Source organism: Lepisma saccharinum, chromosome 7, assembly GCF_977018435.1.
Source record: "Lepisma saccharinum chromosome 7, izLepSacc3.1, whole genome shotgun sequence".
Classification (NCBI taxonomy): Eukaryota; Metazoa; Arthropoda; class Insecta; order Zygentoma; family Lepismatidae; genus Lepisma; species Lepisma saccharinum.
Window position 1 is genome coordinate 86,021,756 of NC_139235.1, and position 23,345 is coordinate 86,045,100.

Sequence of the window (23,345 nt, forward strand, 5' to 3'; positions counted from 1 at the left end):
AGGTCTTAACCACGTGGAATGTTTAAACTTTAGTATTCTTCTAACATTTACTATCTGAACACCCTTCCCAATCAAAAACCGGAGATTCTTGTAGTGGACGACGTATCTCTGTTTAGGATCCAATGTTAACAAAAGCTTGTCTTGAACCGAGTCGGGTGGACATTTGATTTCGGGAGTCGGAGGCAAATCCGAAAACGTGTCGTGCAGATGATCGGAGAATTGGAGATCTACCTCTGCGAAGAAACCACACTCGCTATCGTCGAAATGAATAATATCTATCGAAGTGGGATCTAACCATTCGAATCCCCCGTAAGGAAGTTTCTGAACCATGGCATGTCCGTAGAGATTATTAACATCGGCGTAGAAGATGTAATTCGATGCTCGATTTGAATCGTAATCTTCTTTCATGTGTACGTTATTAGCTTTTGCATGTCTCTGTACGCATTGCACCATTCCACCTCGTATCCCTCTTTCGATAAATAGCAACATGTCAACATCCGATATCAGTTCCAGCTTGACCTTTGTCTGGAATAACATTGCCGACCACGCTAATCCCGGTAGACTGTAGAAATACGCTGGATCTAATTTATAAATATTCGTTGCCGTTTTCCTGAACGCTTGAAAAACATCCGCGAGTATCGTCACGTCCAGTTTTAAGTATGCGTCGTGGTAGTCTCCGAGCGTCGTACATTCTAATTTCTCCCACATGAGTTGCGCGTGTTGGTATTCTTCTTCCGCGATTCCTTTCTCTCTGAGTCTGCTGTAAAATTCTCTTGGAAGTGGAAGAGCGTCGTCGTTAAATTTAGAACCATCACTAACGTATTCGTAAGGATAAATCCCTTTACGTCTAACGAGTTCTATGTCTACGTTGGGAAAACTAGCTCTAGTTATTTTAAATTGATCGTCAGTGAGTTTGTTCGCTAAAGCATCCAGACTTGCAGAGAGAAATCTATACGAATCCAGGAAGCGCATCTCGATTGTTGTTTTCGTTCCCGGAATCGACACTTGCTTGCTGAGACTAATGTAGCGTTCTTCATTCTCGGCCAAGACACCTATACGTTTCGGATCGTAGCCAAGATGTCTCACCAGGTGGTGAAAATCATATCCGCTTCCGTTGTGAAAGAATATGGGGATGAATTTAGGTTTCTGGATTTTAAGATTGCACGTGTTGCAAATTCCACCTATGTAGTTTCCGCTGAAATGATCGTGGTGGAATATTTTTTTGTTCTCATCAGTGAAACTTTGATCACATACCGGACACACCTCAGTGGAATTGTAATTTTGAAGTTCATTTTCAGTTAAAGGTGCCATCGGTTTTGATGTAAGCAGTACGCTACCAATTACCTCAACCTCCTCCACCATTTTTTCCAGGAAGTGTTCGATTACATTTGGCCCACGGTATATATATGCTTCATTTATTTTATCACGTCGCACAACAACATAGCCGAAACTATTAGGTTGATGAAGCTGGTACGCCGTTGTGGAGGAAAGTTCGGGATCCGGTTCGCAGTAGGAGAGTGGTTTGAGGAACGCCTCGAAATCTGCGACGATGATTGCGGGATGTTCCAACAATGCCTTGTGCATTTTGAATTCTTCGACTTCGTTCGTTTCGGGCATCAACATTCTAGCCGGTCTGTTGTCACCGCAATAAATTTTATGTTCGGCAAGTTTCTCGATAGCAATTTGACGTCCGGTGTAATTTCGATAATTGAGTTGTTTTCGATCGTCGAACGTGGTTAGGCATCTCGGGCAAACTTCGATGTTGTTTGCATGCTTGGTTGATTGACTTCTGACCAAACGTGATAGTGAACAAATTAGCGTATAGTGATGAACATCCTCGTTGGAAATTAGAAGAAGATTAATCACACGAGCATCGTCATCGTCGATATCGCTTATCCTGACGGGGTGCACAAGATATTTATCTGACGTAAAAGAATATACATTAATAGCAATGCGTTTTCCTGCACGATTTTCGAACTTTGTTATATCCGACAATGTCACCGGGTATTCGATGTCAGACATTACACTTTCAAATTCGGACTCGTATTGCTTGTAATGATAAATCCGTTCTGGATTATTTTTGCAATGAACAGGATGCAGTGCAGCCAACACACACCAGAGAAAACACTTGTTATCGCTGTTCTGTATATTTAACACAGCCCTCTTGTGTTGAATGTTCGGTGGAAGAGGAACGTAGCTGGATGCACAAAGAGGCGAGAATTGGTTCACGTAAACGGTTAACGTGTGAGGACTTCCACACAGAGACCATCCCGACCCTTTAGCCTCGAAATCGTCATGTTTCTTAACCAGCTCGTTGGAAACTTTATAATAGAAGTTGTCCAAATTTTCGACGTCAGCAAAATAAAAAGTCTGATTTTTTGTACGATGATAAAAAATACTTGTTGTGCCATCAACTTTCTCGTATTCGGAAAACAGAACAACGTATACTTTTATAGAGTTGTTTTCAAGTTTATCTTTCAAAATATTTAGTACAGATGTTTTCGTTTCATCCAAGAAACTAAGGATGTCACGGCCTGGTTCTGACTTAATTGAAAAATCCTGGAGTTGGTCGTTGAATGCAGATCTAATTGGTTTGCGTTCATTGGATAATTTAATTTGCTTGGAAGTGGAAGCTTCGGTTCCTGGATCATCGATTTTTCTTTTCAATGTTCCTTGTTCGGTCGATGGTTTGCAAATTTTGAGGTGTTTACTTAAATTTGTAATGCTGATCATCTTTCCGCATCGAGCACAAGACTTAGAAGGTGACGAACAATTAATTCTCGAACCTGTTTCGCTACATCTTGCCCTGTGTACCGATAAATTGTTCCTTGAGATTAGCTTCCCACAAGTAACACATTCAGTTTTATCATTTTTACGATTGAAACTGGTGGTGGATGCCATTGCTTTTTCGAAAATCACAGAAATCAAAAAATCTAGTATATAGCGATACAATTTTCAGGTATGTTATTTATATAGAATTTCTTGAGGTGAAATAGAAAATGCACGATCACGTCAAAATTCAATCTGGTCGAAATTACTATGAAAAACCACGTGAAACACCTTTGAACTTGAAATAATAGATGGTATGTAGCTTCAAAAAAAATTAAATACCTATTTTTTTTTACAAAAACGAGGAGCGCTGCAACAGGACGTCCGTACTCTTCGGCTGCTCTCACGAGACTGACTGATCTGCAGTGTATGCCGTCTTATATAATAAAAGCGCGGACCGTATTAAAAACACCTGTAATAATTAACCAATCAGAAGACGCCACGTTAGATATGACTCATCACATTACGTCATAACTTGTTGCAACATGTTGTGTAATAGTTTACTCCCTTATAGTTAATACAACGAAGAGCATTAGATATGAGTCATCACAATGTTACGTAATAACTTGTTGCAAAAACGTTGTGCAATAGTATACCCTTATAAGTAATACAATTAAGAGGTACTTAATATGAGTCATCACAATATTAGTTACATGGTTCTAGTTAGGATGATGATTTTTTTTGGTTTGTTGGATAGGGGTTGAAGAAGACTATTTGTTGTAGTGACCACAGTATTGTTTTTTTTTTTTTGTTTTTTTTTGTGTTTTCTGTTCTCTTACGAGAATTAATATAAGTTGCCATAGAACCCTCCAATTCATGACTTAGGAAAAATCTGTTTGCGGATTCATCACGTACGCCTATACGTGAGTAAAATGTGAATAGAACCTATGTTCGGAAATCCAAAATGGCGACCGGAAGTAGGATTATCTTAGAAACAGTAAGACTTAGGAAAAATCTGTTTGCTGATTCACCACGAACGCCTATATGTAAGTAAAATATGAATAGAACCTATGTTCAGAAATTCAAAATAGCGACCGGAAGTGGGGTTATCTTGGAAACGGTAAGACTTAGGAAAAATCTGTTTGGTGATTCATCGTGTACACCTATACGTGAGTAAAAATATGAATAGAAGCTATGATCGGAAATCCAAAATAGCGACCAGAAGTGGGGTTATCTTGGAAACGGTAAAACTTAGGAAAAATCTGTTTGCTGATTCATCACGTACGCCTATATGTAAGTAAAATATGAATAGAACCTATGCTCGGAAATCCAAAATAGCGACCGGAAGTGGGGTTAGGGGCCAAAAATCTTAAAAAAATATTATTTGTTTGTTTGTTTGCGTCACAATATAGGCACGCGCGCGCGTGTGTGTGTGGCACATCGTTCCCGAGAGAGAGGTTTACAAAGGTCACGATATACAAACATTTGACCGGGGCTTGGAAAATTACGATAAGGTGCATTCATCCTTCAAAAATAAGAGACTGCATTATTTACTCATCACGTTGTGTCAGCGTAATAAATAAGGCGCTGAACATAGAGAGAAAATAAGAGTTTTTGAGGTTTGGTGAACCTCAATTAATAAAAATAAGTTTTTGAGGTTTTGGTGAGCTCCAAATAATCAAAATGAGTTTTTGATGTTTTGGTGCTGTTTTCTACACTGTGAAACATCGTCAGCGCAATAAATAAGGCGCGGAACGTGGAGAGAAAATGAGTTTTTGAGGTTTGGCGAGCCCCACCGAGCCCCACCGAGCCCCATTTTCGGGCTTAGAACCGGCTTAATTGCACTACTAGTTATCTTGGAAACGGTGAGACTTAGGAAAAATCTGTTTGCGGATTCGTCATGTACGCCTATATGTAAGTAAAATATGAATAGAACCTATGCTCGGAAATCCAAAATGGCGACCGGAAGTGGGGTTATCTTTGAAACGGTAAGACTTAGAAAAAATCTGTTTGCGGATTCGTCACGTACGCCTATATGTAAGTAAAATATGAATAGAACCTATGTTCGGAAATCCAAAATGGCAACCGGAAGCGGGGTTATCTTTGAAACGGTAAGACTTAGAACAAATCTGTTTGCGGATTCATCAGGTACACCTATACGTGAGAAAAAATATGAATAGAACATATGTTCAGAAATCCAAAATAGCAACCGGAAGTGGGGTTATCTTGGAAACAGTAAGACTTAGGAAAAATCTGTTTGGGGATTCATCATATACACCTATACGTAAGAAAAAATATGAATAAAACCAATAGTGTTCGGAAGTCATGCAGGTTTGGACGTGACGACGCAGTTCAATAACATAGGTTAGACCAAGAAAAAAAAACTTGGTGATTTTATTTCGAGTAAAATATTGGCAACACTGCGAGAAAATAAGGCTTATGTCTTACAAGAGCAAACCATTAAGGCGAGCCTCACCGAGCCTCACTTTCGGTTGCAGCTCTGTCTTTATGGTTCTACTCTAAAGTAGGTCAAAGCACGTAGAGGCTCTCGTGTAGTTTAGCACGAAAAAAAAATAAATAGGTTAAGTTATATCACGTAAGATCGTGGCATTCGTACCAAGTACGAGTGGGAAAAAAAAAATAGGAAATTTTACAAAAACATCGCTAAACGCTAAAACATCGACAAAAATTTGTCAAAATATGTCAAAAACTGATTTTCAATTGATAAAAAAGAGACTACAAATGCATACCTACCAAGTACGAGTGGGAAAAAAATGAGATGCGGTGAAAATTGCACTAAAAAATCGTCAAACGCTAAAACATCGACAAAAAATTGTCAAAATATGTCAAAAAATAATATTCAATTGATAAAAAAAGAGAATACCTACTAAGTACGACTTTGAAACAACCAATATACACTACTAGTGATGAAATGATGAAATTGATGAATGGACATTCACAAACAACCAAGTCCGAGTGGGATTCGAACCCGGGACCCTTGGCGTCGTAGCGCGATGTACGAACCATTCGGCCACAGGGTCCGGTGACGTCAAGTTGAATTTAATCCAGTATGAAAATGATGATACTCACGTTGTATTTGTGAACATGTCATTTGGACTGAGCATATTGAATGTGCAGCAATATCCTTCTTCCGTTAAAACTGGAAACATTACATCTGGAATTCCATTTATTCCTTCGCCCTCCCAGGTGAAAAAGATTGAGAGCTTGTCGCAAGGGATTCCAACCTGCGTAATACAGTAATATAATATAAATGTTCATTATTAGAAACTTTGTGTAGTATTGTAATCAATTGAATAAAAATTCAAAATGGCAAAACCAGTTGATATGATTAGAATTAAATTTAATAAACTAAAGAGAACTCGCCGCAAACGAATTGCGCAAACTTTAGATCCAGAATTATGCACAAATCTCACTGACCTGTTTTGCGCACAGATTTTGATCCAACGTTGTGACTTTGATAGCTTTAAAGTCTGTGCACAAAACTGTTTTTTTTTTTTTAGACAAGAAGAGAGAGATAAATTAGAAATAAAATAGTAAATCTCTTAAGGATTAAATAAAAAATATAATTTGACCAGTGACGTGCACTGAGAAGTATCTAGTCTAGCAGAGATAGATCAATCCACACATCTCGAATTATATTCGAATCAGAATATTTATTGTCTTGTTAAAGCCACAGTTCATATGCAACACTTTCTTTTCCACGCGCTTCTCGTCCATAGGTGCCATCCGCGGGCAAAGCTGGCTGTATACCCTAGCTCGCTCTTCCTCCGCCTGACCAGTTTCCAGATAGAAACGGCCGTCCGAAGGAAAAAGGAAGATTTCTACCTCCCTTGCCCCCTCGCCCCACGCTGCAATGGTTGAAAGCCCAGGCTTTCAGGTCCCCCAGTCTATCTCCTATAGGACAGATAGGGGATTGGTTTCTCATAGATTTTTTTGTAAATCCTCTAAAGAACTCAGGGTAAAATTTTCTGCTGTACTTATGTTCTCTGTATTTACACAACCTTTTACACGTTGTACACAATATGTACGTATGTATAATGTGGGATGTAGTTTTATTAATTATGAAATGGGAAAGTGTTATGTGCAGACAATAATGTTATGCTTTCTTTCTATTTCCGTTTTTTTCAAATATGGAATACAGAGGTTGTTCGCTTTATATCCGACCATTGTCGCTTTGGTGCTGCCACCTGGCGTATCATGCTGGAACTATGGGTCTGCTGGCGGGAGCAGTGTTGTGTCTGACCTTGTAGGTGCGTGAGTGTTGGTAGTGAATGTTACCAAATGGCGCCGAAAATCAACCGGTATTGGGAGGGTTACGTAATGGCCCTTTTCCATGCTAAGTTTTCATACGTACGCATTGTGAAACAGTGTCGGGAGAATGGGTTAACACTCGGAGTGACTACTGCGAAAGCTATTGTGGCCCGTTACACACAACAGGGCTCTCCTTGAGAAACATTCACCCACGAAAACCACCATGAGAAGAGCTGCAAGCAAAGTGTCACCCGTAGTGCGAAGGGGGATCCGTCGATTGGCGTGCCAAGAAAATCCCCCGACTCAACGTGATATGGCCCACTGATTTCACCTCGCACCGTCAACTGTGAACAAAACAATTCGCAAGCGCCTCAGGTTGAAGTGTGTGCGGAAGGTCCGTGTACACCACCTTCTACCGCGTCACATTGCCGAACGTAAGACGAACTGCAGGAAACTGTATAAAATGTACCTGGCGGTTCCAAATGGAAGAAAGTTGTCACAATGGATGAATCATATGTTCATCTCACAGCTGGTGGTCACATTCGGGCGATCACATACCGTGACATTGACGGCAAGGGGCGCAGCAACTTTGTTCGTCAGTGCAGGGAAAGTTTCCCTCGTGGCTTTATGGTTGTGACGGGATTCGGATATGAGGGTAAGTTGATGATACGCAAGGTGGACAAAAACGTGAAGGTGAATGCCAGATACTTCCAAGACTCCATTCTGACACCTATCTATCGGAGAGACATCCCACAATTGTATGGTATGGACGCGAACCAGGTGATGATCCATATGGACAAGGCTTCAAGTCATACCGCCAGAACATCACTACGTTTTTTTATCAGGAAATGGCAGAGGAATTAGGAATTCGTGTCATTCCGTTTGAAGACATTCCTGTGAAAAGCCCAGATGCCAGTCCAATGGATTTTTGCGCATTTTGACTGTTGAAACGACGTCTTCAACATCGCCGCCCAAGCACCCTGGATGGTCTATGGAAAGCTTGCAGGGAGGAGTGGGACAGAATTTCCATGCCTGTCCTGCGCCGGAGCTTGCTGCAATGGAAACTGCGATGCCGGGCGATAGTCCACAATGTTGGGGGTCCAACAGAACATGATCGGTGGTGGCGGCGCGGTAACTCTTAAGGTGAGTACCCGTCAAAAATGGTCGGATATAAAGCGAACAACCTTCTGTATATAATGATTAAATTACAATTATGTGCTCAGGCTCTCTCTCACTCTAGTTTTAATAGCGTTTTGTTTAAATATACTACTCTTGGCCTCTAACAGTCATAAATACGGATGCATTTATTTGGGCTAGAGAACGCGCGTTCATATTGTTGTTGGTTTGGTTTATTTTTACTTCGCTTTTCTGCCACATTTGGTTATCGCGAAAATGAGGATGAGTGATGATATGATGAAATCGATGAAGGGACCTCATATGAACAATCCAGGCCAGGATTCGAACCCGTGATGAGTGCGCATTCTTGTCCTATGTGTTGCAGTGAATAATGAAATAATTTGGAATGAAAAATGTATCTCAGAACTCAAGAAGTCAAATGAATATTATTGAAGAAACTACAAAAAAGTGTGTTTTGTTTCCTGTTTTGTTTTTGTGTATAAAGTGTATTTAAAACACCAAATCAACCAACCGTAGGGGAGTGGTTATCACAGCGCACTACGACACCAGGAGTTCCGGGTTCGAACCCCGTCCTGGGCATAGGTGTTCTTTGTGTTTGTTCCTTCATTAATTTTATCGTATCATCTTCGCAATTAACAAAATGTGATAAAAAGCGACGCTAAGTATCAAAAATGAAATCAAATCATTGATTGATTGATTGCTCGATCTGGTTTATTTTACTTCGCTTTTCCGCAACTTTTGGCTAATCGCAAAGATGATACGATAAAATTGATGAAGGGACACACACAAAGAATAGCCATGGCCAAGCCGAGATTCGAACCCAGGATCTCTGGCTTAGACTCAAATCAAATCGTTTTTTATTTTCGAATGTGGGTGGGGGTTACGTGTACTTTTTTTTAGTACTCATTCATCATTTCGCAATCTTTTCCTGTTATTGACATTGTGAGACGACTCTTTTCAATGCAAAATTAAACACCAAAACAATACAGAATCGCTCACCGTGACACACCTGTCACTCTAATTAAACCATTACCTGAATTATAAAACGGCCAGGATAAGTGCCTACAATCGGAGCTACTAAGAATAAACCTAGGAGGATTTGTTTTCAAGCACCTGAAATGACGTGACATAGTACTACGGTGATTCAGAATATACACATATATTAAAACACAGATAAATAAACAGTACATCATGCCCTCTTTCACACTATCGTTCGTTCATACACACATTCCATGGCATATTGGGATAATATTACAATTACAAATGTTAAATTAATTAATACTTTGACGACACTCATGTGATTTCTTGGCTACATTGCCGTTTACAATTTACTGTTTAGGGTTTTAAGTGTAATGCGATTAATTGTTCTTTGTGCGAACCATTTTATCGTTTCTCGAGGTACAAATATATTTCAATTAACTATTGTTTGGCTGTTAACATATACTTTGTTCTATAACGTTGATTTTATCCGCCAGAATAAGGATGTCTAGTTATGCCATAGCACTGAGTTAAGTTATGGAATGATTTACGCAATGATTTCGCGGTAGATTGTTGTCATCTCTCACACACACACATGGTTGGATCTTACCTTCGCTGCATTTCCTCTGGCCTGGGTAGGGTGAAAGTGGTCCTACAGTTTTATATGGTATCCACACTCCGGTGTTTTACTTCGCGGTTATCCTGGTCGGCGCAAGTGGATCACTCGGCAGTTCCATATGGCATCATCGGCATCACACGTTCACTTCGTTGGCACGTCCATGACGGTACTGCTACACTGTCGGCTCCATACGAAACTAGCGCAGTTGTAGGTCAGTCCTTCGCTGTCACTCGTACGTAGAGATACATGGCTTAGGCGTTGAGACGAACATACGTAATGAGCCATTCGCGGTTTTACATGGACACACATGGATATTAAATGTTATTAACTTTGGTATTGACTGTTAAGCACTTCGGTATTAACTTTGCTATCAATTGTTATTAACTTCTACTAACTTAAGGCGTTGTTCCGGACGATTGACACAGGTGGACGTGTCTGGTGTTATTCTCACGTAACCACACGTATGTACAGTCACGGACACTTTTGGCTTGTAACGACCTTATTGAAGAAGCACTGAAGCAAGCCATCCATGTCTGACCACCAAGCGCCTTGTGACTAGACAACCCAACCAGCATTGAAATTCTGCGGCTTGTATACCAGTCACGGGTATACATCTCTGTAAATTGAGTAGTGATGCCAAAGAGAAATACGAGATGAAGATTGTCGATCGTAATGTCTCGTGTTCTCGACATGGAATAATACTCGGTCCACGTTACGTTCCATTATTTAATGTTGTTTGGGAACGAACCTGACGGACTGGGTTTATATTTTCACTCCTTGCATTACAGTAAATTCCATACTTTACAATTATATTAATGCTTTGAACGAAAATAATACCCAGAAAAACATCGAACACACGTGCACACCATTCTTCTCACACACATGCACGTGAAAACAAACACAAAGCTAAGTTTTAACTTCCAAGTGAATGTCCAAATAACAGGAGAAGCACGATGTGCGAAGGATTTTTCACAGAAAGAATGCGTCTATTTGTGACATACGTGGTCTTTATTAATAGACAATGAAACAATTATGAGAGAAATTAACATGCATTTTCATCTTCAGGTGCTGAGGAAGGAAACAGTCTGACTGAAAAAAAGAAAGCATGGTGCTATTTATAGGGTGTTGGTTAGCGTGCAGAGCTTTCATGAGTGAGGTGTAGGTTCGATCCCCACCAAGGACAATTTTTTTATTCTTTTCTATTAGTGAAGAAGTATGTAATATTGTTTTGTAGGCATTTTGACGAAAGGATACGCATCAAATTTGTTAGTTTAATCTGTATTTTCATTCTTCTAATAAGTTCTCTATCGCAATGGGATATAGAGATTCTCTATCTAGGCGATGGATGTCTTCTCAATGGTTACGTAGCTGCGATTCTCCAGTCCCTTACACCCACTTGTCTTATTTATTAACTTCATTTCATATCTAACGAAAACACACAGATATAGTCAGAACAAGAAACACACCTCGCGTCGAAGGTTCCAGACTCGAGTTCTGGCTTTTTTGCGAGGGTGATTATTCTTGTGTGTCTGTTTATCATCTTTGTCAAAAAAAAATATTCCTCATTATTGCCGTGATTAACCTAGGGAGAGACCAAAGCGACTGAAATAACAAAAGTACAGAAAATGCAAGACACATCTGCCTAGGCATGTTATACCTTGGGAATTAGCAATCTGAAAATTAACTTGCCTTAAAGTCGACTACTTGCGAAAGAGATTCGTGTTGTCTCGTTTGGAGTGTTGGTTATCGTGTCGGACTAGCATGCGGGCAACCCGATTTCGAGCCCCACGGAAGGAAAGTTTTTTTGGTCTAATTTCATAAAACCTTATTTATAAAACTGAGGTTTCTGCAAAACCTTTTGAATTGCATGCCACTTCGTATGTTGGTAATCAGCAAAGATGAAAATTTGATGTTCCGAAGCGACGATGTATTTGTGTATGTGTTGAAAAAACGCATTTATTTATTAGCGAAAAACATGCAGACACGTGATCATTGAGAACCCTTCCTAGTTGTCAGTGCTAATATGGCAGTAGCTCAGTCTGTCAACACACACCGACTTTCACGTTTCCCGTAAAATGATTACCTTTCCACGTTTCAAAATCATGAGTGCTGTCTAAAGCAATACTTTGATACTTGCGTTTGCATGTTCGAATCTAAAGTAATGCGAAACGTTTTTCCCAACAAATGACATTGAAACCATTAATAACTGTTCGCAATGTGATATTGATATCATATATGGAAAGAATAAAAATGGAGAATTTCGCTTAATACAACTTATAAATAGGGAGCGGAAGTTGATGAAATGTCATCTTTTTTCTGACATCTCGGACACGATGCCCATTAAATATACACAATATTACACTTCATCTAGAACCCATAAAAGGTAATTTTAAAGTGCATTTTTTTGCATTTGTTGCCATTTGTCAGGTTTTAGGTCATTTTCCAGGATTTTCGGCATTTACCCGTCATTTTTTGCAATATTCGGTATATTGTTTCATCATATTTTGTCACTTCTTTAATCTTGGTAATATTCTTGAATCTTTTCACCAAGGTATATATATCTCGCAGGATTGCAATTTACGAGCAAAAGAAATGCTGAACTGGTGACAGTCTTTGTTGTGTCGGGGGAAACCACCAGGTGCCCGTCTGGGGCAAACTCAGATTTAAGATCAGATAAGGAGAGGCTTGAAATACCATAGCTAGACCCCGTTTGCACTGAAAATCCTCGTTGCATATTTTAATTGAATGTGCATGTGCTATCATTTGGTGCCCTTTTATTTTTTAAAGAAAGATTGCATTTTGTTTAATTTCATTTTCATTTCAATTTTTTTTGTGTGTTTGTTTTCACGTGCATGTGTGTGAGAAGAATGGTGTGCACGTGTGTTCGATGTTTTTCTGGGTATTATTTTCGTTCAAAGCATTAATATAATTGTAAAGTATGGAATTTACTGTAATGCAAGGAGTGAAAATATAAACCCAGTCCGTCAGGTTCGTTCCCAAACAACATTAAATAATGGAACGTAACGTGGACCGAGTATTATTCCATGTCGAGAACACGAGACATTACGATCGACAATCTTCATCTCGTATTTCTCTTTGGCATCACTACTCAATTTACAGAGATGTATACCCGTGACTGGTATACAAGCCGCAGAATTTCAATGCTGGTTGGGTTGTCTAGTCACAAGGCGCTTGGTGGTCAGACATGGATGGCTTGCTTCGGTGCTTCTTCAATAAGGTCGTTACAAGCCAGAAGTGTCCGTGACTGTACACGGATGCGTTGACTGCAAGGGGAAACGACCCCCTGGGTCTACTTTGCTCTACTCCATGCCTTTAAACAATCACTCGTTTTAAAAAGACGAGTTCAGATCACGGGTCTGATCGCGATTCGGAGCTAGGTCGCGTGCAGCTCACACTCCGTTGTCGATTCTTGGCAAAACTGTGTCCTGGCTATCCCCAAACATATCTTTTATGCTAGATTTGAACGTGGTGACGCTCTAGCCTCTGTGTTTAGGTGTCTATTTATTGGTTTTGGTGCTTTGACTGTTGTCCTCCTATCCTGGTCTGTGCTAATGCCGTTCCTTGACCTCTGCTAGCAGCCCCTCGTGCAGAGATTAGGCTAGCTCCTCCGCTATTGTGTCTCGCCCGTCCAGCGAGGGCTCTCTCAACGGGGATGCCCTATTGCATTGTAACCAGCATTGTATCTTTAATAATTTATTACTCCCGTAGTTCGGTTCTGATTATGCTCAAATTCTGGAATCTGTACTTTCATGATGTGGTCTTCCGCTGGTTAAAATCTCATCCAATTCGTTCCAGTAGTTTAAAAGTTCCTCTTTTCCTGGTATTCTCCATATGAATGCATGTAAAATTAGGATTCGGGCGAAAAACTGTGGTTGGGCAAAATCATTTGCTAGATATCTTTATTCGCGACGGATTTTAATATTACCTATTGTAATTAATTCTTAATAACGGACAATTAGATCAATTACCTTTTACTCAAGATTTTACCGTTATAACATCGTTATTTTTTTTTAGGAATACTGGGTCCGAAAGGGGGGAGGGTTGTGACCCACACCAACCCCCCCCCCCCTTTAGCACGCCACTGACTGCTACTCCAAGTGTCGACGTCACCGCACGTCACTGAATTTGACCAGTAAATGTAGCAAGTCAAGATGGGTTAGGTTAGGTTACAAGAACAAGTTTAAGTCCACACACACTAACACACACAAACGAACACAACAGAAGTGCGAACGGCTTGAGAACATTTTACATCTGACAACATCGCCTCAATTTTTTGTGCGCAATCCTGTACATTGTGACAGCTTGTCAACGGCTTATCAGATACCACTGATAAAACCAGAAAAGTGTGCGCAATCCGGCTGTAGCCAGAGAACGTACTCACAGCTATTGAATATGCATAGACACCCTGATGTGTACACTAGCAGTAAAACATTTTTTTTTTAATTGATAAAGGGAAATAGACGGTTACTCATAAAGAAATGGTTTGGTTTCTTTCTCAAACTAATATATTAGTTTAGAAGATATTGTAATTCAGGTTACTTACACCAAAGCCCATGTCAACTCAAGAAATGGATAAACAAAGCTGACCCCCCTCAAAACGTATATTAAAACACTTGCTTTTATTGCTGGTATTATAGTACGTGATGCTGCAGCAGTAATTGGAATGCACTTTTTATAATATCTTAGAAGATGGAAGATTTTTTTCGCGCTGCGACGCCAGGGGTCCCGGGTTCGAATCCCGCTCGGTTGTTTGTGAATGTCCATTCATCAATTTCGTCATTTCATCACTCATCCACATCTTCGCAAATTAGCCAAGATGCACAAAACTCGAAGTAAAATATAATCAATCAATCAATTAATGGAAGATTGATTGTAGGTAGCACAGACCTCCAGTTTCCAGCAGGGAACGGAGCGGACCAACTTTCCAGCTGTTGCGTTTGCTCATGAGTGGCGAAGTGTGACATTTTTACGTAGTCATCGCAAGACTTGCCAAACGTCAGGGTCAATCTTTCAACGGCAGGGGGATTCCTACATTGATAATGATGATAACAGTGTTCGTACGTACATGACGTGTGAAGTAGAGATGGCTAAATCCATTTTTTTCTATGGAGTATATGATCGTAAAGTAAGGAAGACAAAACTTTCTTAATAAATTCTGCCCGATAAAATGGAAAAATTGTGAAACCTTTCTCTCTGAAATTCGGATTGCGTCGGAAATCCGGGCAGTAAAATTTCCGAATCGCGAATTTAAATTTTCCGGAATCCTGATATTTTTGGTCATCGTGAAAGTAAGATATGTTAGGAAAAAGGATCTGTCTGAATAAGCATGTCTGTCACCTCGAGAACAAACATTTTGATAAGTCTTGTCATTTGTAAGCATAGTAAACCCAAAACTACATGAAGTACTTCGTGTTTTGTAAAGCAAGAACATATTTTTCCGAAATCGATATTTGAACCGCAGGATCCAAAAACAAAAAAAAAATAAGAAGAAGAGAAATACTATGAAGGAAATAAAATGGTTCCAGAACTGCTTTTTTTTTTTTACAGTTCTTTCTAGCACTAACCGTGGGGAAATTTATGCTTTTGCTTACTTATGTTTTCTCTCTATGCATCATTACTTTCATATATTCTGTGTAAGTTCAATATGTGTTTTTCTCTTAAAAACAAGAGCGTTGCATCGCATGCTTTACAGTGCTGGACATTCTGAGAAGTTTCATCTTGATGACGTGACAGAAACCCTGCTTTGTTTGTAAAAAAAGGGAGCTGAAAAAAATGTCTCTTATGACCAGACCTTCAAGAGCGGGGGAAAAGTGGTCAAAGGACCTTGGATTCGCAGACCTGCTGCGATGACCTGGCCCGCCTAACACCATTCCACTCAACAGCAACGTAACTTGGCGAATCTCTTGAGTATTTCTAGCTGTTTCATGGTATCACTCGACTAATTTCGCTCAAATATGCGAATATTCTGACTTATTTTTTACTTCTTCTCTAAGAAATTCAAAAAGCAATATTTGTATTTTTTTGGTTTGTCATCGCCGCATCTCTCCTCTGCTCATGATCTAGAAGTGATAATCTAAGAATAGCGCCCCGGAGCGCTCTGTGCTTTGATTGATTGATTTGCTTTATTTTACTTCGCTTTTGTTCCACTTTTGGCTAATTTGTGAAGATGGGGATGAGTGATGATATGGTGAAATTGATGAATGGACACTCACAAATATCCATGCCCAGGCCGGGATTCGAACCCTTGACCCTTGGCGTCGTAGCGTGATGTGCTAACCACTCAAGGACCGATGATCCGTGCTTGGAAAATACGAGTACATACAAAAACTAACGATCAAAGGTTCCGAGTCAGTAGTTTTGCTCGATTTGAATTTGTACGGCAAAATTTGAACATTTGCAAGCAATAAAGTTTATGTTATTTTTAATTTGAATTTAAAATTTTGGGTGCGTCAGCACTTAGGCTATTTTGCAACCGTCACATTATACGGAGTCCAGCTCCTTACCATAACATAATTGCAGTGTCGTGTTACTAAAATATTAAAATATTCTGACTTTCGTTAAAAATCTGAGGCTGCAAGGGGCACTCAGCACACACAAGGACCAAAAACAGGACAACACACACAAAATTATACTGGGAATAGTGCCAGTCGCCAGAGCCTCGTCTGTCTGCAAAATGCAGTCCAGGGTGTACTACGTGGAAGGGAGGTTGACAATTTGATGTACTACGTGGAAGGTCACCTCTTACACCCCCTGTGCCCTAGCACATCGCGCTGCGACGCCAAGGGTCCCGGGTTCGAATCTCGGTCGGGCTTGGTTGTTTGTGAATGTCCATTCATCAATTTCATCATTTCATCACTCATCCCCATCTTCGCAAAGTAAAATAAACTAAATCAATCAATCAATCTTACACCCCTGTATAGGAATGTGTTTAATTTCTTCTTGTTTTCATTATTTGGTTTAGATATGTGAGTTAAATTATTTTTGTTGTCAAGAGATGGCGTATGTAGTCCAAGTATCAGCTGTTTGCGTGGGCGCCAAGAAAAGAGAACGGTTAGCGAGAGAGAAGCAACATGGCAGGGGGTGCTATTCCGGCTTCCCGCGCTACGACGGCACGTGAAGGTCTTCTGCTAGAGTGACGTCAAAAAGGGGACCCCTCAGCTACGGGCCGCTTAATAACGTGTAAAATCATACAAGTTTATCGCCTCATGTAGGCGATTATAACTCTTGGGAAGCAATGCTTATAACATGTAGTTCTTCTTCACTGCTTTCCCGTACCTTCTCAAGTTAACTGAGGGTGGCAAACGAACAAATTCATGCTGAATTCAGCAAAAAGGGAATCCATGCCTTTGGTTCTTTAACACTATTTGTCTACACTTCTACACGCAGCAATAAAGTTGGTTGGTTGGTTGATTGGTTGATTTGGTGTTTTAAGCTCACTTTATGCAGAGTAAGGCTAATCGGCTAATCTGAGCTACATCTCCGAAATTGTCATCAAACGTTTGTTCACTATTAGTGCCATTAGAATCTTGACTGCGTAACTCCGTAACCTGCTGCTCCAAACTCCTCACGTCGCGGTTAACCTTGTTTTCTACATTCCTCACTTCTTGTTGAATTTGCTTGTTTAAATTTGTACTTAATTCCTGTAATTCCTTACGAACTTGAATTGTAGACTGAAAATAAAAACCGGGCTAAGTGCCACAACAATCGATTTCCATTTTATTGCTAAAATATGGGCTATGGGCCTATGCCAGTGCGGTAAAAACCGGGCTATGTGATATGCAGTCTGCAAGTAGTTCAAACTTTAGACATAAGAATGCGCCTTGGTCTAAGTGCCACCTGCTGTGTATCAAAATACGGGCTATGTGCCAAGCGACATGTGACTGGTTTTTTTGGTCACTTGGACGTCTTGGAGGTTATTGTGTGCTGCGTTTCCTCCAAAACAAGCCCCGTCTAATGAGGTAAGCCTAGAACGGTAATGTTAACCTTGTAGGATATCTTCCAAGACAATGTTTTTCCTGTTTTTCTCGGAACTTAGATTTTGGCACTTAGCTCGGTTTTTGTTTTCAGTCTACAATTGATAATTGCTGAGACGAATTCTGAATTTCTCGCAAGTCATTGTCTAAACTGTTCATTTGTTGCCTAATTTCATTAATAGATTCATTATTTATCCTAATTTCGGATTGCAGCGTTTAATTTTGCCCTGAAATTTCTAATAAGTCCTTTTGTACTGATCGTGAGTGATCACTGAACTGATTTTCATAACGTTCATACCGCGTGGACACATCTTGCGCAATGTTTTTCTCAAAATCAGTGACGTGAACGTTGACTTGTGTTTCTACTCGCGTAATCCTCTCTGTTATTGACAAAATATCTCGCGCAGTTTCTTCTCTAGCGTCTTCAATGTCGGTTCTCAAAGCTGAAATATTTTGAGCGGTTTCGTTACGTAAGCCTTCTACATTTTGATTATTTTCCTCCCTTACATTCTCAATCCTAGCCTCTAAATTCGACCTGTTCGTTGCCATTTCTTCCCTGAGCGCTTGTATACTAATAGCATGCTCTTTACGCAAATTGCTAATATTGGCATTTATTTGCTCATTTTGAAACTGAATTATCTGGGTTAAACCAATAAACATGTCCTCAATAGTGGTCGGCGGCTGTTCAAGATTTATGACCTGTGAGAGACTGATATTTTCCGACGGAGACCCAACATCTGTAAGCACAGAAATTTGCTGCACGGCGTTTTCATTTTCGGTGCCTTCCATTTCGAGGTTCCCTGCTGAGCTTGTGGCATGCAAACCGGCTTCTTCTACGAGATTTTTCTGTAGCCGCGTCAAAGGCATGGTAATCGCTTTCCCAAACAAAACGGTCAATAGATAACGGGATACGAAAGGAAAAGTTCCCTACTGTTCACTCAAAATCGGACGGAAGTTCAGTGTTGTCAACTGACGATTTGACAATTTGTTAATGAAGATTATGCAAACACAAGTATAAGATAAATTACACAGCCCCTTTAGAACATGGTTGCAACAACATACCAAAGACATGCACAAAACTAAACAAACAAACATGCTACAATTAAATGATATCGAAAGAGATGGTAGCCCCACGTTGAGAGCGTCATGAAAGATGCGATGGTACAATTTAACATCCTTGGATGCAATGGTCTCTTCCATTGCATCGGCGGACAGTGGTCACTGCCGGTGATGCACGGGTATTAGGGATACACGGATATAAAGATAATCACTTAAAACAAAAAAAAATATTGGAAACAATTTTACTTGAGATTAATGCTGATAAGAAGATAAGTAAATAAGAAAGTTTTTAGGTACACAAGTTTTAGTTCTTTCTGATTGAAATTTTCGAGAGGGGATGATTATTGAATCACCTGGGCTGGCGCACTGTTGTTTAATTTCGTTTTCTTACCCCTTCCATGGGTTCCTAGACGACACTGCCGTGGTGAAGCTCCTATTGTTGCGTCCTGTGGTCCTTTATCAAAACACCGGTTCTGCGTTGGTCAAACCGATCCATTGGTGCATTTAGTTCCTTGCTCACACTCTTATGTATATTATAACACTGTCCGCACAATAAACTTGTACATTCGGTAAAGCACAACAACTTGGACGTCAACTTGTTTTTGTCACCTCACACACTTAGGTATCTTAGCACTGTCCACAATAATATCTCTTACATTCGGTAGTGTTCTTTGATGAGTCAGAACTAGCACTGCTTAGTGGTCACCGACGGATCTCGATGCTGCTCGACACCTCTGTCCTTCACTGTACTCTAGTCAAAACTGTTTTCACAAAATTTAGAATGTTATGGTTATGCCGAAATTGAGTTGACTTTTTGAATTCTATTGGTGGAAATTTGGAGGGAAAAGTTACAAGCAGCAAAGGACAGTTTGCAGTGATGTCAAACCTCCTATGACTTCAGGCAATATATTCCCGCTACACCAAAGCAAAGTATCCAACCATATTATTATATTACTATAATTCTAGTGACACATCTTTGGAGTTTGCAACCAGTACAGGAGGATGCAGATCAGATGATCGGAACGTATAAAAGGGGTTATTGTGAGAAAATGAGTTTTATGACTTGTGTCGCCAGAATGGCTGGAGAGAGACACACAGTTGACAATAGCAGTGGCTGCCTCTGGGCCATTAGTGCAAAGATGACTAGAAGAGAGAGCTGGGGTTAGCCGATAGTTGCCAGATTTAAGATATTCGCAAGAACGTTTAGTGTAAAGACATAGGGATTTCAGAAGTAAAAATGGCTGTGATGCGAGGCTAGACTCGGGGCGAATCCGTCATGGGCCATGTGTGGCGAATTAGTGTTTGCGAGGGTGAATCTTACAGCAATACTGGCAAGAAGTTGCTGCGAAATCAGAGAAATGCTGGAAAACGTAGGAATATGAAGAAATGATAGAATTCTTGAATGATATTAGAAAATAATTAGAAATCAAGTATAGATATGAACAGTGGTGGAAAAGAACTGTTCCAACCCCAGTTTATATTATTGTGTAGCAATATTGTTACTATAAAAGTGATAATTATTATTACTAATAGTGGTCTGAGGGGCAACCTTCTTCCATGTAGTACACCCCAGTAATATTCCAGGCCAACGAGGTTCTGGCGTCTGGATCTAGGGCCAGTATAATCCTCCTTAGGGCTGTGTTGTTGTTCTGTGTGCTGTGCCCCTTTTCAGCCTCAGCTTTTATTAGGTAATGTTATCTTACTTCTCAGAGACTGTATAGTTTCAGATAGTCTTCAGCAAATTAATGAATGAAATACGAATGAATACGTAGTTTCAAATATTGAATAAGGAAGTTTTTATCAGAGATGTTTTAATTTTTTGTTAGAGGTCTGTCCTCGATTTTGTTTTAGTTAAGGGTCATATCACCGTATTGTGTGACAGGCTAAAATAGCCTATGTAAGAGGTTCCAAAACGTTTTCGTTTCGCGGAACCTTTAGTGTTTCAAGATTTTCCCGCGGCGCCCAAGTCAGAATGTAGGCCTATCTAACACTTGCAACGCTCAGTTATTGTAGTTAGGTTGCTTGCCTTAAGTTAAAAAATAAACACATATTTCAAATTCAGAAAGATTTTACATGTAAAATGTACTAAGTAATCACACATTTGGAATAACTGTCATTTCGGCGAAAATACTGGAATATTTCGTGGCGCCCCTGTAAGCCAGTTACGGCGCACACTTTGGGAACCACTGGCCTATGTGCTGAAGTATCCAATATCCAACCTGATTCCAGGTACGGAAGTCACGTTTTGGGTTAAGAACTAGGAGGAAATTTTGAAATCAATTAGATTCCGGTAATATTGTAATAATAATTCCAAGCTGTACCAAAGTCTGTCTTCACTAGATTGGAGACACATATGACATACTACAAGCATTTTAGATGTCAAGTAACACAACACAAATACTTACACTGGACAAGAACTGAACACTTTCTTCACTCATTACTGTTTCACCAACACGAAAGTTATCCATCCGGCGACAGATCAGAGACAGGCTACGAAGTTTCTTGAATCTGAAATTAGATAACATTGTAAGATTTTATGTACATAATTACCATCTGTCTTAATTATGTATTTCGTAAAACAAGTCTATACTTTCAACATGCTTTTATTGAAGATCAACCGACATACAGAAGTGGAAATTTATTAATTGGCACATTAAAACGACCAATTTTGGTTGCTTTGAACCAATACATTTTTAGTGTAACCTATCCCAAGGAACGACAGCTGATAAAAGTTCAATTTGATACATTTCCTTTTGTATTTCGAAGCACAAAAAGTGCATCAGTGCCAGTGTATGCACTGTAATGTGTAACTGGAGACAAAAATTTGAGCACACTTGTGTCACTTTCTTTGACAATTTTGTGTGCAGTCAGAATTCAGTTTCGAGAAAATTTTGATCTTGTTTAAAAAGAAAAATTACATTGAAAAAATATTATTTACTTATTTGCAACACAACAGGTAAATTTGGCCACAAAAAATCTGTTAACATCAGTCGGTACCGCTCACCAGTCACTGTAACTGCATCTCCTACCTCGTTTTGGGGGGAAAAATGGTCCGATGATGCTAAAAACTTACTCTGGCGATGGACTTTTCTGAAGTTTCTCCTCATAACTCATTTTGTTAAATCGTTCTGTCCATTCCGTCAGGTTGAATATGGAGTTGTTGACCTTGTATTCCATGCATATGGTGACTGCCGGGAATGGAACGTCAGAGGTAAACATCGTGTTCCCAGAGAAGGTGACGAGTACAGGGGAATCCTCCCATTTGATCTTAGTCTGCCTGATGAGGTACACGCACGTTACCAACGACAGTGCCAGGAACACCAGCCAGCAGAACCTTCGAGAGAAACAATGATAAATTGAGGTTTTTCTCTTCAGTAACAAAGATAGAATCATTGCTGAACGTCACAGGGGTTTCGTTCAAAATTCAGTTTCGAAGGGATGGGTACTTTCTAACGAAAATCAGAATATTTCTTGAATTAGGAGATACTTGTACAGTGTCTCTCAAAAGTTTTAGGTCAACGACATTTTAAACTAGGCAACCCAATTTACACAAGGCGTTGGTGGGTTGCGTGTAGAGTTAGGCTCAATTTCAGGGTTGCCACATGCACAATAGATATTTATAAAATACGCGAAAAAATAAAAACAAGTATTATTGTATAAAATTATTAAAAATATCACTATTATATCGCAATTGACAAAATTTATTCTCAAAGAAAAAAATAGGTTTTCTGGTATTTCATCGCTGATGAGTCTACAGAAAGGAAAAGAGGTGAGAGAAAACGAAAGGTGACAAAGGAGAGCAGAAAGAGAAAGCGAAAAGAGAAGAGGAAAAGTAGAGGAGAGAAGAAAGATAGGAGAGAAAAGGAGATTGGAAGAAGATTCTAGGAGAGATGAGGAAAATGGAGCAAAGAAGAGAAAAGAGGAGGAAAACGAGATGAGAGAAGAGGAGACGAGAAGAGGGGAGTGGAGAGTAGAGTAATGGAGAGAAAAAGAGAAGAATGAAAAGAAGAGGAGAAGATTGAAGTGGAGTCGGAAATCTAAGACAGGAAAGGAGATACGAGGAGTGGGGATGAGTGGGATGGAGATAAGATGCAAGAAAAGTAGGGAAGACGATATGAGATAAAAGCAGAGCAGAAGGAGGGGAGAGAAGAAGGAGAAGAGAAGAACAGAAGGGACTGAAGAGAAGAGGTAGTTGCAGAAAATATCGTCTCAGCGTCAAGAATTGATGCATTGGTTAAATTATCGACATGAAACATTCAATAACATTTTGAAATGTATTGGAGAATGTATTAGATCGGTTCGAAATGCCTTTTGGGTTCTTTCAGAGCAAGATAAAATCTTTCATGTAAGATCTTTGATTTTACCTGCGATTATACCACTAAAACATGAATGTAATTTTAATATTTATAAGAATTCTCCAATTTTTGTCCACTTCTCCGTTGAAATGGAGATTTTGTAATTTAATATTTCCCCTCCCCCCATCCTTAATTCCAAACTGAATCATTCCGTTTCACACG

The 23,345-nt window shown here is 39.7% G+C and overlaps 1 protein-coding gene across 1 annotated transcript in view; it reads right to left on the bottom strand.

The window, feature by feature from the left end:
* Positions 1-22,009, bottom strand: part of LOC145990319 (pickpocket protein 28-like) — a 57,977-nt gene extending 35,968 nt beyond the window's left edge. Inside the window, exons 1-3 of the mRNA XM_083126008.1 lie at positions 21,902-22,009; positions 21,234-21,336; positions 5,860-6,014 (exon numbers count right to left, since the gene is read on the bottom strand). Coding sequence (XP_082982134.1) covers positions 5,860-6,014; positions 21,234-21,336; positions 21,902-22,005 — 362 coding nt within the window. The 5' untranslated portion in view covers positions 22,006-22,009. The remainder of the gene's footprint in view (positions 1-5,859; positions 6,015-21,233; positions 21,337-21,901) is intronic.
* Between the last annotated feature and the right edge of the window lie 1,336 nt (positions 22,010-23,345).